Below are 15,787 nucleotides of genomic sequence, written 5' to 3'. Positions count from 1 at the left end.
GAAAGGGTGCTTGATTACATACAGCAACTTATGCTCTGACATTTTCTCGTAAGATCTACAGGAAAAAACTAAAGATGTAAATGTACAAGGAGGACAATAGAAAATACCAAATATAGTATGAAAATAAATAGCACAATTATCAAGATATCCTAAATTTTAAATAAAGTAGTAAACAATTTTATTCTTTTTTCAAATTTATAAATTTATTTCAGATATTTTGATACATATTTCTCACAATCCAAAATATACAATCAAAGCCAAAAAAATATTCAGGTGGATCATTTACAATATATAACGTTGGTATTGATTTTTACAATTTTAGTATCCATAGAGGTTTTCTAGGATTTGAAAAGTGAAACATTAAGCTGCATTTCACAATCCAAAATAACAAGAACACGGAATCATGGATTTGTTTCAATATGATCACACTGTTACAAAAAATAATATTTGTCACATAGATGTTTACCAGGAGAAATGGTTACAAATTGAAGTTACTCAATTAGTACACTGCACAATATAAAGCATGAAGATGAAAGCCTGAAAAATTGGCATTTATGTTGAATACTTCTTAGATTTACATGTACAGACTATTGAAACATTAATGTATTCCAAATAGAACGAAGATCAATGCTGACTTCCAGGTGATAAATATTTCAACACTGATCTAGTGGCTTTCAAAAAGCACCACACATTTAAAGAGGACCTATCACCTTGCAAAATTTGCCAATCTTTTGATTTTGATTTGATTGATTTGATTTGATTTATTTGTCCACAATGTGGAAATATGCTTCCCACCAGCATTACAATAATACGAGAAACAGAGTACAATAATATGAAACATGCAAAACAACTAAGCAAACAATTTCAGAACAGAAAAGATCTCGTCATTTCACATAAATAATACAAAATTGTTTACTCCATCCAAAATTGTTAAACTTGATTAGATGATTAGAAATATCTTAGGAATAGCTTTTTAAGAACAGTTTATAAATTCAAATAATTATGATCATTATTGCTATTGTTATTATTAATATTATCATTATTATTATTATTATTATTATCTCTTAACAAATTGGTTGAACATGTGGATAGAGTTTGGTACGAAGGATTGGCGGAAGCGTGCTCGGTTTGTGATATGTCAATAATGTCATAATTTCACACCCAATTCCAGAGAAAATTTCATTTCGGGGTAATTTTAGGATCCTCTTTCCATTGGTGGTATCAGCTTTTGGGAATCTTACTGACTTTTTGAGATGGCGAACTATGGTCACACCACCATACATACTGTATTAAAAATTACATTTAAATTTATCAAGGTCCTCATTCAACCAGTTCACCTTTCATTCTTGAGTTGTGAAGAGAAAAAAAAACAACATCAAGTTACAAGGTTTATGTATATTTTAGTTTTTAACTTAATATAAACAACACCAAAAACTTTACCTGGCTTTATATTATAATGAGTTAACGATTAAGGAATGTTAAGAAAATAAAATAAAATGTGCACTTTCCATGACTTCATGTTTTCTCAACCAATTTTTGTTGATTACTTTAATTTTTTCGCATGAATCTGTGTCACTAAATTAAACTGAGACAAAAATGTGTTCATTTCACGTTGTGTTTGATTAGTCGCACAGTGATGCATATATATACACATATATGCACATACAAGGGCGCTGCATGGACATAGGCACTATAGCCAATTATACCCATACATAATAGCCCAAATTCACAAAGGAGGTTTAAATTTAACCCATGGATTAAATCTTCTTTTGCATAACCCACGGTCTAAAATTAGTGCAAAATCAGCGCAACACGGTAAGAGGTCCAATATTTAAAGGCCTGCAAGGCAAGGTACGCTTAATTTGCGCTAATTTTAAACCATGGGTTATGTAAATGAAGGTTTAAACCATGGGCTAAATTTAAACCTCATTTGTGAATTCGGTACAAGCCTGTATGCCCTCCATATGACAAAATATAGTCTGCACCTGTGCAAATGTCAATTTGCAAAATTAGTAGTACTCGTCCAAGCCAAGTGTACAACATTTTACCATTTTAAAAAAATGCACAGAAAGTTTTAATTACATAAATAAGAATTTGATCCTAACTTTATTTTTTTCTCTTCTTTTATACAGCACCTCATAAATGTTATATATACATAAACCTTGTTTCAAGAAACAAATAAGCATTTTATGTAAGATAATTTTTCATTAATCATATAAAAATGGTTACTGTTCTTCAAGTGTAATCAAAAGACTAGAGCAGTACCTGTACTACATATACATATTGACTTATATACAGTTAACAAATAAATTATTCCTACCCTTACAAAGATTCGGTTTTCATTTTAAGTATGTGAAAAATTGATATGTCCCGATTTATGTTTCTTGATAATATGACATATTAAAGCTAACACCTTTTCAACCAGTCAACCAGTACACCTTTTATTCTTGAGTTAGAAAAAAACATCCCTCGAAAAATCAAATTCACAAGGGGTATGAATAATTTAGTTGTTAACTGTATGATCATTAGCTTTCAGTGAATTATAAAATAAATCATTTATTGTGCAAAGAAATTGTACAACCTGTTCTTCTAGTCTCAATTATACAAACAGAATTATTGAAGAAAAAAAACCTTATATCCAATAAAATGCTTCCCAAATAATAATATGAAATAAAATACCGTTACGGAATTTTTGCTCACAAAGTAAGAATCTTGGTACAAAACTATTACAACATTCTTCATTTGATGAAAACTGTACATTGTACTTGGCAGCATTGGCAAGGTTTATTCACTAATACTGGAAAAATTTGAATGCAATTACCGTAACGTCACCTCACCAAAACTGAGATACATTTCATGAAGAATTTTGTAAATAATAAGGACGTGTTTTAGCCCACAGTTTTCTTCAATTACTTGTAAAGATTTTTTACATATAAACGGGACACTCTTTCTATTGCAATAAAATCTGGCAATTCACTTGTACTTTGTACCTTATTTTATGGGCACTGCTATAATTTTAAGCTGGAATTCTTTCACATCACAAACAAAAAGGCACATTTATTTTTCTGAAGACATTTTTTAGCATCAGAGAGGCTACTCCCTGTAAAGAAATTTACCTCATTTCAGCAAGAATTTTGAAGATTGGTACTTTGCGTCTGATGTTGAGAACAAAAGATGGACAAAAGTCTCTTTATAGTGATTATTAATGATTCCAAATTTTGACTCGTTTCATATGGCATTAGGATTGGCATAAATAGATATAAATAGTAAAACATGAAAATCTAAACGTGTTTATAATCAATGTTAACCCTGTCCATAAGAAATCTGAAGTTAATTCCATTTTAATTAATCCTCATTTGTTTTACTGGCATTGGAATTGGCATAACTAGTTTTAAATAGTTAAACATGAAAATCTAAACGTGTTTATAATCAATGTTAACCCTGTCAATAAGAAATCTGAAGTTAAATCCTTTGTAATTAAACCAAGTACAAAGCAATATATGATCTGTGAAATAATTTTGTTATCATTAGTTGTTGTTCAGTTTAGCCTACATGTACATGATGAAAGCAAAGACATTGCTTTCCATTGAAATAGACTTAATAATGATATATTGTTCTTAGTCTTTTTTTGTAAAAGAAAATCAGTTGAATGAAACCGACTGAATGCTTTGATCATCAATGGTTTTAGGATTACAAAATAACAATTCACAAGATTAAGGCACTTTTCTTTTCATGATGTTATAATATGAGTTAATCTAGAGCATTGCTCAATTCGGGAAAGTAGAAGGAAGGAATGCTTCTAAAATTGCCTCCTCAAGTACATAGAATTTCTTTATGCAACTTAATTTCACATGTTTAAATGTATATCATTGTATTCAATTCATTTGTACATAATACTTATGGATTAGGAACCAACATTTAGATTCAGAATGATGAAATGCAACATGTTTTCCTTAAATTCATTCGTTGAATGAGATATCTCTGAAGGACCTTTATCAATATATACAAATTACATTAAAATTGTTTATAATTACAATATAAGGTCCTTTCAAACTTTAGCAAATATATCACAAGTTACTCAACTAACAAAGGAATTTTTTAGTTGGCAGTAAAAAAACAGGGTTAATGCATCTATCGACACCTTCCTCCCTCAAACATTAAGGCACATGGTATTCACATAGTACATAATTAAAATCATGTGATGGTAATATTGGGCCCCTGGGACCTGGCTAAACATGACATCATAGTCTTAGTAGCAGTAGTATTAGGGACTTTTAGATTTGCACGTCGACGTAGACAGTGGACTGCTACTTGTGTCATTCTTTTTAAGGCACTGGAAGTGCCTTAAAAGGACGTCAGAGTGCCTTAAAAGGATGTCACACGTAGCAGTCCACTATGTCTAAGTGCAAATCTAAAAGTCCCTATTATTAGTAGTGGTGGTAGTGGTAGTAGAAGTAGTAGTATTAGCCACAGCAGTTCTAGGGGAGCTTGGGGAGGGGGAGGGGAAGCTCAAGAAAATGAATGCAAAGTCTCCCAAGCCCCCCTCCCCTCTCTGCGAAAGCCAATGTGGTATGCTTAGCAGTTTGAGCCTAGTAGCTCTTGTCAGAATGCTCCCCAGGGAGTGGACAAAGTGTAAACATTGTGTGCGGGCAAGCCAGAATCCGATGACCGGGGTAATAATGTAAAGCGCTTAGAAACTCAGACATTCCCGACGTATCAAGCAAAAATATTATTAATATTTTATAATTATCATTATCAATCACACTTTTCTATTAATATTCATCATTTCTATGAATATTCATCAGCAAGCAGCAGGGGTCAAGAAGTGCACAGTGTAAACACACTTTTCCTCCTCGTAAAGTTTGGCAATGGAGTTGCTGAGGCCACATGTGAATTCAATCTGCAATGACAAGAAAAAGATAAAACAGATAATGTTTATTTGTTTGTTTTACCTGACTGCTATTAAAGAAAGCATGTATATGCTTGTAATTGAGCAACCAGGGGACCGATGGCTTTTAGTCCCCCTGAGGGAGTTGGTAATGAGTATTAGTGCCTTACCAAATTAAGGGCACGAGCGCATTGACTTTGTTTCGAACCCTGGACCTCCCGGTTACAAGGCCACTGCTCTACCACTGAGCCCTCCCATTATTTGAGAAAACAAAATGGAATGATGATCTCCCAATTCTATCTTTTGTCATTTTATAATTTTCATTATTTATGCAGAAATTATCTATATATTTTTACAAGCAAATATTGGCAACAGTTTAAAGCAGAACAATTACAACAGCACACCTTAATAAAATGGATAGTTTCATTAACACCATAAACCGATTATATCTTCTGCTAGAAAGTGCATGGTGTGAGAATAATATTGAAAAGGAAACCATCTCATTATCCAGAAAGGTACCAGGAACTTCAAAAAGACATGAAATTAACATTTGATGGTGATATTAATTTGTCACTTTAGGGTATCATATGTAATTAATACATGTTTGTATTAACTCATCTTGAGTCCATGGGAAAAAGGAAACCATTGCATTATCTAGAGAGGTACCAGGAACTTCAAAAAGACATGGAATTCAATGTGGATGGTGATATTGACTGTTCACGGTATCATATCTATCTAACAGATAAATGTTTATGTGAACTCAACCTAATTCTTTGGTTAGACCTGGCCTGGGCCCTGTCTTACAAAGAGTTGATATCAATCGCAACTATGTGCAGAAAAGATGGGAGACTGCAAACTTGCGATTGATTGGAGAACTTGTGATTGATTTGAATCAATCGTAACTCTTTGTAAGACGGGGCCCTGGTTGGTAATTGTCTGTTTGATCAAAACTCACAGACACAAAGACACTCTGTAAAACCATGAGGAGGTGCTGTGATAAAGTGGTTCATTCACCTGACTCTCAATCCACAAGTTGATGGTTCTAATGCAACCCAGTTACTAACACAAGACATTAATCCACATCTGCCGCTCTCCATCCAAGCGTAAGTGGGTACCTGGCGATTGCTGTGGTAACAATAATTGGGCCCTCGGGAAAAAACAACACTGAGGCTTCCATGGGTCATCATCATCATCATCATCAACATCATCATCAACATCATCATCATCATCATCATCATCATCAACATCATCATCAACATCATCATCATCAACATCATCAACATCATCATCATCATCATCATCATCATCAACAACATCATCATCATCATCATCATCATCATCATCAGCAACATCATCATCATTATCGTCATCATCATCATCATCTTAAACATCATCATCATCATCATCATCAACATCATCATCAGCAACATCATCATCATCAACATCCTCCTCCTCCTCCTCCTCCTCCTCCTCATCATCATCATCATCATCAACATCCTCCTCATCATCATCATCAACATCACCACCACTATTATTAACATCAAATCATCATCATCATCATTACTATTGTTTCCTATCATTAGTATAATCATTATTACAGACATGAAGCAATTTCTCACCTCGGTCCTCCGACCTTCATTCGGACACCCCCTCTTGTCCCCGCCCATCATGACCAAGACCTGCTTGCCGTCCGTCCGACCGGTATCCCACTGTCCTCTGCTACCGAGCTTGAACATGTGACTCTTTTGAGTCTGCTCCACCTTGTGAAAGGGACAGATGTGGTACGATGAGGCATAGTCCGCATGATCGAAGCACTCCGTACTGAGCTGGTAGAATTCACCTTGCTTGCCGAATAAGCCATCCTGCATACAAAAAATATAAATATTAATATAATGAACCATTCTGCAAATATTTCATATTTTCTAATTTCCACCCAGGTATAGTTTGGGGTAGTTGAGAAATAGTTCTATGACTCCTCCAAACTTACTTACCTGTGCCAATTTTGACATTCATGTTTCAGACACCTTTCTCAGGCATGTAATGGCAAACTGAAGTTAGCTGCCATTTTTTTTTCTGATTTAAAAAAAATAATTCTTTTCTTCAAATCACCTAAAGATTGGAGATATCCACATTATCCATAGTAAAAATTGGGATAGGAAGGCCATTTTAAAGGTGAAAATTTCATCTGGGTTTTAAAACTCTGAACAAAGGACAAAATGAAGTCTAACATGGTTTCACTCTTAGAGCAATTGTAAAATTTGATAATATGTCTTTATTCAGAGCTTTTGCCCACAACATAGTTAACAGGTCGGTGAAATAAAAACAGTATATAGATGTACAGAAGAGGTTTAGACAGATGTAGCAGTAGATGTAGGAATAGCAGTAAATATAGAAGCAGCATTAGAAGTAGCAGTAAAAGAAGATGAAGAAGTAGAAGTAGCAGTAGCAGTAGAAGAAGAAGTAGAAGTAGAAATAGATGTATGAGTAGTAGTAAATGAGCAGGCTGTAAAGGCAGCAAAAGATGTAGAAGGAAAAGTAGATTTAGAAGTAGGAGTAAATATAGAAGGAGTAGAAGTAAAAGTAAGAATAAAATGTAGAAGTAGCAGTAGATATAGCGGTAATAGTAGATGTAAAAGGAGCAGTAGATGTAGAAGTAGTGGTAAACGAGAGAGTTCTAGAGGTAGCAGTAGACCTAGAAGTAGCAGTAGATTTGGAACTAGCAGTAGACGTAGAAGTAGATATAGAAGTAGTACATGTAAAAGTAGCAGTAAAACTGGCAGGAAATCTGTGTTAAGTGTGCATACATTTAGCAAGCAGAAGCACAGAACAGTAGACATAGAGATAAATACATTAAACTCACAAAAGCCTATACTAGCAATTGCATTTTGTAGGCATCCTTATACACAAACAATTTTTTTTTTTTTGTAGAGGAAAGTTTGCGAGCATAAGTACCTTATTTATTTTGCCCACTGCAACACACATGTGTTCATAAATATTAACATAGATATAGGACAGTGGAAAAAGTATTAAGAAAACAAAAGGCATAGTTATACTGACCGTATTTTTTATATGACCCTGTGCCCTCGCTATGTACTGTTGTTTTAATCTTAATCCAATCTGGCGTATTCTCTGATCCTCTTTCTCCCTGTCTGCTCGTTTGCTACACGTGTCCACACACGGTGCATGTTGAATGGCGTCGCTTAGAGGAAAGCCTAGGAAACCAAAATACACGTTGAGTAGATTACCGGTAATTACAAATATCAACAGAGATCAACAATGTTAAATGAAGAGATTTTTGGTTAAACTGTAATTCATGCAATCACTTCATTTGCTGCTGAAAGAGAGACATTTTGGTACAGCTCAGTGCATCCATAAGTAAAAGACAGTGTCAGTTGATCAGTCAAAAAAAATTAAGTTTTATTAGGAGGAATATTAATCCACAACTTCTTCAAATTTGAACAACCCTTTCTCAAAAGTCATTGAAAATTCAATAAATAAAATGTTTCTTGAAATTCTCAAATGGCAATATACATGTATAATATAATGTAATAATATAATGTAATATAATAATATAATGTGGAACTTACAACATATAACTACATGAATAGTTTTTGTTATCATGATATCTCTGGTGGAATTCCCCCAAAACCTATGACAAGTCCTACTACAAAAACAGCACCTTTCCTTATCCTTCTCCTTTTTTATGTGCTGATCAGTGGCAAAAAGTGCATGATAATATGACAGCATCACCATTATCAGCAATTTTTTTGTGATTGGTGAGACGTTTTGGTACACTGACCTTTGACCTTCACTGACCCCAAGCCAATCTTCCACTCATCACTTCCGTCACAGCAGTCACATATCCCATCATTCACCTTGCCAGACGGCAAGAATTTGTTGCTGTGCTCACAATAAAACCTGAGGAAAAAACAATAAACATTTTTCTTTTTTTCATTTGTAGTTATAATAAATACACTAATAGAGAGTGATCATAAAGAGAAGAGCAAAACACACTTTTTCTTAAAAAGGGTTCTGCTTGCCAAAAACTGTCTTTTGGATTAATATCACACCGTACTTGATTAATATTAGACTACTTTCTATTGACATAATTTCTTAGTATGAGTCAATAGAAAGAGATGAATGTATTTACCACTGTTAATGATTAGTAAGCTAAACATATCATTGTATTTTATGAGAAGGCTGACTAAACATGTATGACAGGTACACCTGTATACATTTTCATGTGTAAGGCCCCACAACAAAGGAAGAATAAACCCTTTATGTGCCATCAAGTTCAATGAATTATATTCACAATGAAAATACCTGTTCATGGCCATTCTCGGTCTCAACAGATTGTTAAAAGACAGTCACGGGGCATGAAATGGGTTAAAGTGCCTCCCACTCCCCCCCCCCCCCCACCCCCAAAATGAAGAGATTATGTCAACTTCAAGTGCAGTGACTGCCCTTTCCTCTCTGTAATCCTCATTTTTCCAGAAGCGGAATAAAGCAAACTCTCTCTTCTACTGACATCAAATGCCTTACAGCTGAACAGCTGCTCATAATACAGCATATCAATGGCGATCTCATTTCATAATTTGACATTAATGTGATTTGATAGGCAGGTGTACAATTATTATGACTTCTGAGGCAATGATGAATACTATTATCTATGACATGATTGCATTAGGTGACAGGAAATTTTACATCAAATTAGGAAGTGAAGCTTTTCACCTTTGTTCTAAATATGGTGCAAAACAGATATCTTCATAATTATGTTAAAGGTTCATATTGCACTGTGCATGAAGATTCAAATATTTGCAGCAGAATATATCAGTTATTCTCCTTAAAAGGCAAATTTCCATTCTGCTATCTATATAATCTTCAATGTTATGTATGATATGAAAAACTGGGATTCTTGGTAAGTGTGCTGGAAGGGGTAGGCCTAGTTATTATGATTTTTTAACTGCTTGACATTTCACTTTTGTTGGATATGATTTTTAAACAACCGAACATCATAATTAATGACCCTCCCATCCCCCTACCCCCCAAAAGAGGAAAAAACTATTCACACTAGAACATCAATGGATTGATTAATATCCTTCAAGGCATCGTTTAACAATGTTAAATCTGAGATGCAGGGCCCTACATGTTATCAGTGTCTGTGATATGGTGTAATATTGAAGCCCTAAAAAATTGCGCTTCAAAATGATCATGAAGTGCCTCAAAAAAAAAAAAATCTTTGATTGACTGGTTTTACCGTACTTGTTTTCCCCAATAGACTGTAGTGTTATGAAAACCATTTGATTTGATTTTGATTTCCAATCATAAATATCTTGATAATCAGACAGGCGATTGGCTTGTAAAGGTCATGGGGTTCCTGACTGACCTAAAGGTGTATAATTATCATTGCAGCATGAGCTAAATCCAGGATTTCGTTTCAGAATCTGAGACAACCTTACCCAATCCCTTTAATTAATGAGCTATCGATCACTACCTTGCATTTGGGCAAGCATCTGTTCCTGGTTCGTCCGATCCATCTGACGGGCAATCACAGTACTCGTCATTGACCGCCATCATGGGCACCTTACTTGACTCATCGATGCAATGGAACAGTCCATCCTCGTCTGGTACGTAGTGTAGCAGGTCATCTGACCTCACCCCGAGGATTGTGGGTGACTTCTCGTGCTTGACTTCAATGCTATCTCCCACTGAAATGAATGGATTTAACATATGGTAACAAGCAATGGAAGAAATGTCACCCCAATCTTGGATCATGCAACTACCAAATATGAAGCAAAATGATACATTTTATATTAATTTTATTAATTTTATTTTTATAAGTCAGCAATATTTGGTAATTGTATTTGATGGGACACCAAATGACCACATACCTCCCATTTATAAAACCTTTGAAGTACAAAGGTTTAATATGCTCATTTTCTTAGCAGATCTTTAATAAATATGCAAGGTTTTAAAAGCCTGCTTAGGGGATCTGCACTTGACATTTTCTATCTTATAATTGTATTTTTCTGCGGTATAACGTATAGCAGGAAAATGTTGTATATGCGGATCCGTTTAATGATTACGTAATAGGAGTGGCGAGACGCCACGATCCCGCGAAGCGGGATGGTTTGAATAACTTAGGCAGCTGTGAGTTATTGTATTGAGAAGGAAAGGAATGTTCAGAAAGGCATAATAAGAGAGGGAAATGGGCGGGGTAGCCATTCTAGTTTTGTCAGACACTAGATACACGACACAAATTTCTAGGTCGGTCTGGCAGGCTTTTCCATAAAGATTGTTATTGATGTAATCTGTGAGTCATTAACTGAGTAATGAAGGATGAGAATATACTTGTATTTTCCTGTGGTACAACGTATAGCAGGAAAATGTTGTATATGCGGATCCGTTTAATGATTACGTAATGGGAGTGGCGAGACGCCACGATCCCGCGAAGCGGGATGGTTTGAATAACTTAGGCAGCTGTAAGTTATTGTATTGAGAAGGAAAGGAATGTTCAGAAAGGCATAATAAGAGAGGGAAATGGGCGGGGTAGCCATTCTAGTTTTGTCAGACACTAGATACACGACACAAATTTCAAGTGGAAATTTTAATACAGAACAATAGTTTGGTGTTTGTTTTTGTAGGAGGTTTAGAGATTCAAATAGATTATTTTTATTGGGACGATTTGCCATTAGGTTTTTCCAGAGCATTTGCCTTATTTAGTTTATCTCTGGTTTTTTCAACCTAGGGAATCGGTCCGGGCGTGGGGAAAAAAGGCAAAGCCCCATGCAGGTTAGGGATCAAAATTAATTTTTTATTCTATACAATGTCAGTATATATTTAGGTGTGAACGTTGACGATTGAGATTGAAATTATGCAATGTTAACAATATTTACACTTGATATTTTCAAAATCAAGAATGAGCTGAAATAATTGAAATTATTTTGATGTTCAAAATGATATAATAACAAAGATTGTTCATGATTGTTCAAAAAGATACAATTCGAATAAAAGCTGGCTTGGTCGGTCTGGCAAGCTTTTCCATAAAGATTGTTATTGATGTAATCTGTGAGTCATTAACTGAGTAATGAAGGATGAGAATATACCACACAGGTAAGAGAGTATGCATAGAAACCATTGTTGTGTGCACTGCAGCTGGGTTTTTTCATTTCATCTTGCCTTACACACAATGTCTGAATGAGCCTGATGGTAATTATAAGCCAGTATGTCCTACATATATCATATAACATTTCAGTTTAAAATCTTCTTCCCATATGAAATGAGCTGCTTGGAATTCACTAAAGAAAATATTAGAAATTATAGTATTTTTATCATATGAAAATTAGATGATATCAATTATGTGACTGTCATCATCGATACAGCTACAAGGGATGGTGCTAAGAAAAATGCACCAGTGATAATTGATCCAGGGTAGTGTTTCACAAAGATCCTAAGTCGAACTTAACTCTGAGTCGGACTTAGATATTATGGAGAGCCATTTGTAGCCTTAAAATAAAATTTATTCAAAAGCAAAAATTCAAGTATTTCAGTTTTTTCATAAATTCCACATCAAGAACATGAAATCTCCTGGATAATAGAAAATATGATTGATTTGAATCAATATTTTATGCCTCGTAAACATCTTTTACAAAATATTTTCAAAAATGCTAACAGCTTTCAATAATTGTTAAGTCCAACTTAGAGTTAAGTTCAATTTGGGGTCTTTGTGAAACACCCCCCCCCAGGTCACTTTCCTACACAGGCCCAATTCGTTGGGTCACCTCCCAAGTAGTTTCTTACCCATCTTAGATTTCTCCTCGGCCGCTTTCTCCGCATTGTTCTTGTTGAGTGCCCTCAAAGAGGTCCCCTGGAAGATGAAGTAGATGATAGCGAAGAAGACGAGCACGCAAAGGTAGCTTGACCGTCTCCGTCTCCTGCAGCAGATCAGGCGCCTGACGCCCATGCTACATTTTGTCTCCTCAGCTCAACTCGAGAGGCCTTTAGAAATAGGATTGAAATAAGATTGAAATAGATTATACATGTAAACATTTGAATTTTGCATTGAAAATTGAAATGATAAAAGAATCAATCAGCAAATGTCAAAGTTATTAGAGTTTTTTTTTTTACTGTTTCAAGTTATTTCGAGATGTATTAGTTTGTGGTAATTAAATAATACTGCATAGCCTTGCATGGGTTTGTAAGGGCAGCATTTACTAGCAATAGCAGGAGTTGAGGATATTCCTTGAGTCTGTATGACTGGTGAAATATTTCAAAGTGAGACCAATTGCTTCTCTTGAAAGAAAAACTATTAATAGGGTGTCTGATCGCGCACTCAGTTTTGTGTGCTAAAATCCTTCCAGTAGAGATTGCACACATATAGTCCGTGTGCAATGCGCGCTCATGCAAAATTGGTCAATGATTTTATAACCAAAATGAGATTCTAACTAATAATGCTCGTGATCCTGAAGGTGATACTCAAGAGACGCCAAGTTCAAAGATCGGCAATGCGTGACATTTGCATGATTCGGTGCGCAAGCGCGCTTGGGAGGGTATAACACACGTATAAGGTATAGCGTTTTTTCGAAATCTAGCGCGCGCGTCGTGCGTAAGAGCATTTTCAGACCCTCGAAATGCGAGATGTCACACCTAATGTGTGATACTTGGAAGCTCTGATACTCAATAAGTGAGGTGTCATATGAAAGAGCAGGTTTTTCTCCATATTCCCCAAATGGGCCCACCCCGGCCCAATATTCTAAAAATATCTTGCTCAAAACAGTGATTTAAACATTGTTTCCATGGTAACTCGGAGATTTACCAATTTCATGAAGTGAGCGCCCGAGGGATAAGTTGGGCCAGCTCTAAGGAATATATACATGCGCTTATTTTTTCTCTAGTCCCAAAGGATCAGCAGTTTCAGTTTGAAAATACCCTTAGGTCTACTCCACGTTTTGCATATCGTGCTGTACAACTTTTGAGCAAACTCGGTGTGAACCACTTTTTTGTCCACTTTGACCAAAATGCTATGAATATTGTAGAGTTTTTGAGGGTTTGAATCTTTTGATAGAAACATGGGTGAGTCATGAAATTTGAAATGTATTATTCTGATTACATTTTTATTTAAATATCCAACAAAAATGGTGAAAAAGACACCCTACACTACAGTATTAATTATTTGTATGAAACATGAAACCTGTTATAGATCTAGACATTTCGAGAGAGCCCTTAACGGCTTAAGCCTAGATAGACGGAGACTCGGTCTCAGAGTGGTACAAAAAGAAACTAATTAACTTAAGCAAAAGCAGAAGTAATCAAGTAGTAGAAGTAGAGTAGAATTAGTAGAAGCATGCAGTTTAATAAGAAGTAGAGTAGGTAGAAGTAGTGGAATTAAAATTAGAACTCACTCACTATCACATAGGTCTACTGTAGGATCTACTCACTCACACTGTACTGCCAGCAGTGCCAGCAGTGCCAGCTTTGCCAGCTAGCGCCTAGCCCATGCAGTGCCACAGACACAGTCACACGATCACCACTCAATTCACCGACTCAGCTCATCAGCGCTCAGCTAATTTAGCCTCAGGCACTCACTGTCAAGTGTCAGACTACTCAACTGATTCCTATTATCATCCTGATTATAATACTGCACATAATCAAAGTAAAATAGAAAACGTACTGTTTATATCTACCTATATCTTTAATTGTTCACTTTTCTTATCTATCCCTCGACGGTATTCAATACGTGGGACTGGTACAAATGCATTTGGCATATAATTTAACTAGTCTCTATTCCAGGAGTTTCACTTAATGGAGTACTGAAGGAAGTGATGGTATGAACTTCTGAAGATGAAGCCCCGGGATGAAGCCTTTATTTTCTAAATGAGACAAATAACGTTTGCTTCTTATTTGTGGTTGCTATTTTATCATGCTTAAACTATACGTTTGAATTAATGCTTTCCTCTTTGATCAGGGGTACTGGTATCGTGTAAAATACATGAAAGGGGCACGTATCACTGTTAAAAAGGGACAATTTTTAGAAGTGAAAAGGCCGGGGCACTTAGTGCACCTTAAAAGGGGGCACTGACCATTAAAAGGGGCACTTTTGAGAATGAAAAAGGGGCACCTATAATAAAGGAAAATTCGCATTTGTTGAAAGAAAAGGGGCACCGAACAGACTTTAATAGGAGCATTTTTATAGATGAAAGGGGGCTTTTATGAGACTGAGGGGGGAAGTCTTGGCTCATATTACCTAGCTCATATTAAAAAGAAAAAGTGGCACATGTTAGAATAAATGGGGCAGTTATTAGATGTGAATAGGGGAAATTATCGGAGATGAAGGGGGCACTTATGTGAACTTGAAAAGGAGTAACTTCTCGTACCTGAAAAGTTTACCAGAGATGAAAAGGGACACCTTTCATTTGTGAAAAGGAGCATTTATGAGAAGGGGAATTAAAGAGCCTTTTTTTAATTTCATAAGAAATAGGGGCACTTATTACTTATTAGAAAGGTAAAGGGACACAATCATGTGAAAATGAAAGGTGCGCTTATCTGAGTAAAAGGGGTAGTTATTGAAAGGGGAAGGGGCACTTTAGTAGACATACGAAAGGGGTACTTGTCAAAGTAAAAGAGGCACCTCTCAGATTTGAATAGGGCAATTATCAGAGGTACATGAAAGGGACACATACCAAGAATAAAAACGGGCACTTCTCGTATCAAGCTTAAAAAGGGCACTTATGAGAAAGGAAAACAGGGAACTGTAGGAAAAGGGGCAGGGGCTTTTAGGGGTCCCTGAAAAAGTGGGGGACTATGCCCCCCCCCTGTCCCCGGGAGCGCCGCCTCTGTATGTACCTCCACCCTTCAACCAAAGAAAGTGGGAGCCCCTCTCACCTCCTGAAAACGCACGGA

At 35.7% G+C, this 15,787-nt stretch overlaps 1 protein-coding gene across 2 annotated transcripts; it reads right to left on the bottom strand.

Annotated features, from left to right (window-relative positions):
* Positions 1–184: 184 nt before the first annotated feature.
* On the bottom strand, positions 185–14,661 carry LOC763794. 2 transcript variants are annotated; one of them, XM_011679703.2, is made up of 7 exons: positions 14,572–14,661; positions 12,689–12,886; positions 10,383–10,596; positions 8,688–8,806; positions 7,946–8,100; positions 6,508–6,750; positions 185–4,900 (listed from the first exon to the last, which is right to left on the bottom strand). In XM_011679703.2, exons 2-7 carry the CDS (start codon positions 12,849–12,851, stop codon positions 4,802–4,804), a joined length of 993 nt encoding a protein of 330 aa, XP_011678005.2. In that variant the 5' UTR covers positions 12,852–12,886; positions 14,572–14,661; the 3' UTR covers positions 185–4,801. The 2 variants fall into 2 exon arrangements, with proteins under 2 accessions (XP_011678005.2, XP_001199885.3); XM_001199885.4 differs by having other exon boundaries at positions 10,383–10,593.
* Positions 14,662–15,787: the final 1,126 nt, after the last annotated feature.

This window comes from Strongylocentrotus purpuratus, unplaced genomic scaffold, assembly GCF_000002235.5.
Source record: "Strongylocentrotus purpuratus isolate Spur 01 unplaced genomic scaffold, Spur_5.0 spur5_scaffold_7, whole genome shotgun sequence".
Classification (NCBI taxonomy): Eukaryota; Metazoa; Echinodermata; class Echinoidea; order Camarodonta; family Strongylocentrotidae; genus Strongylocentrotus; species Strongylocentrotus purpuratus.
The sequence above is the reverse complement of the archived record's forward strand: the minus strand, read 5'-3'. Positions and strand labels throughout refer to the sequence as shown.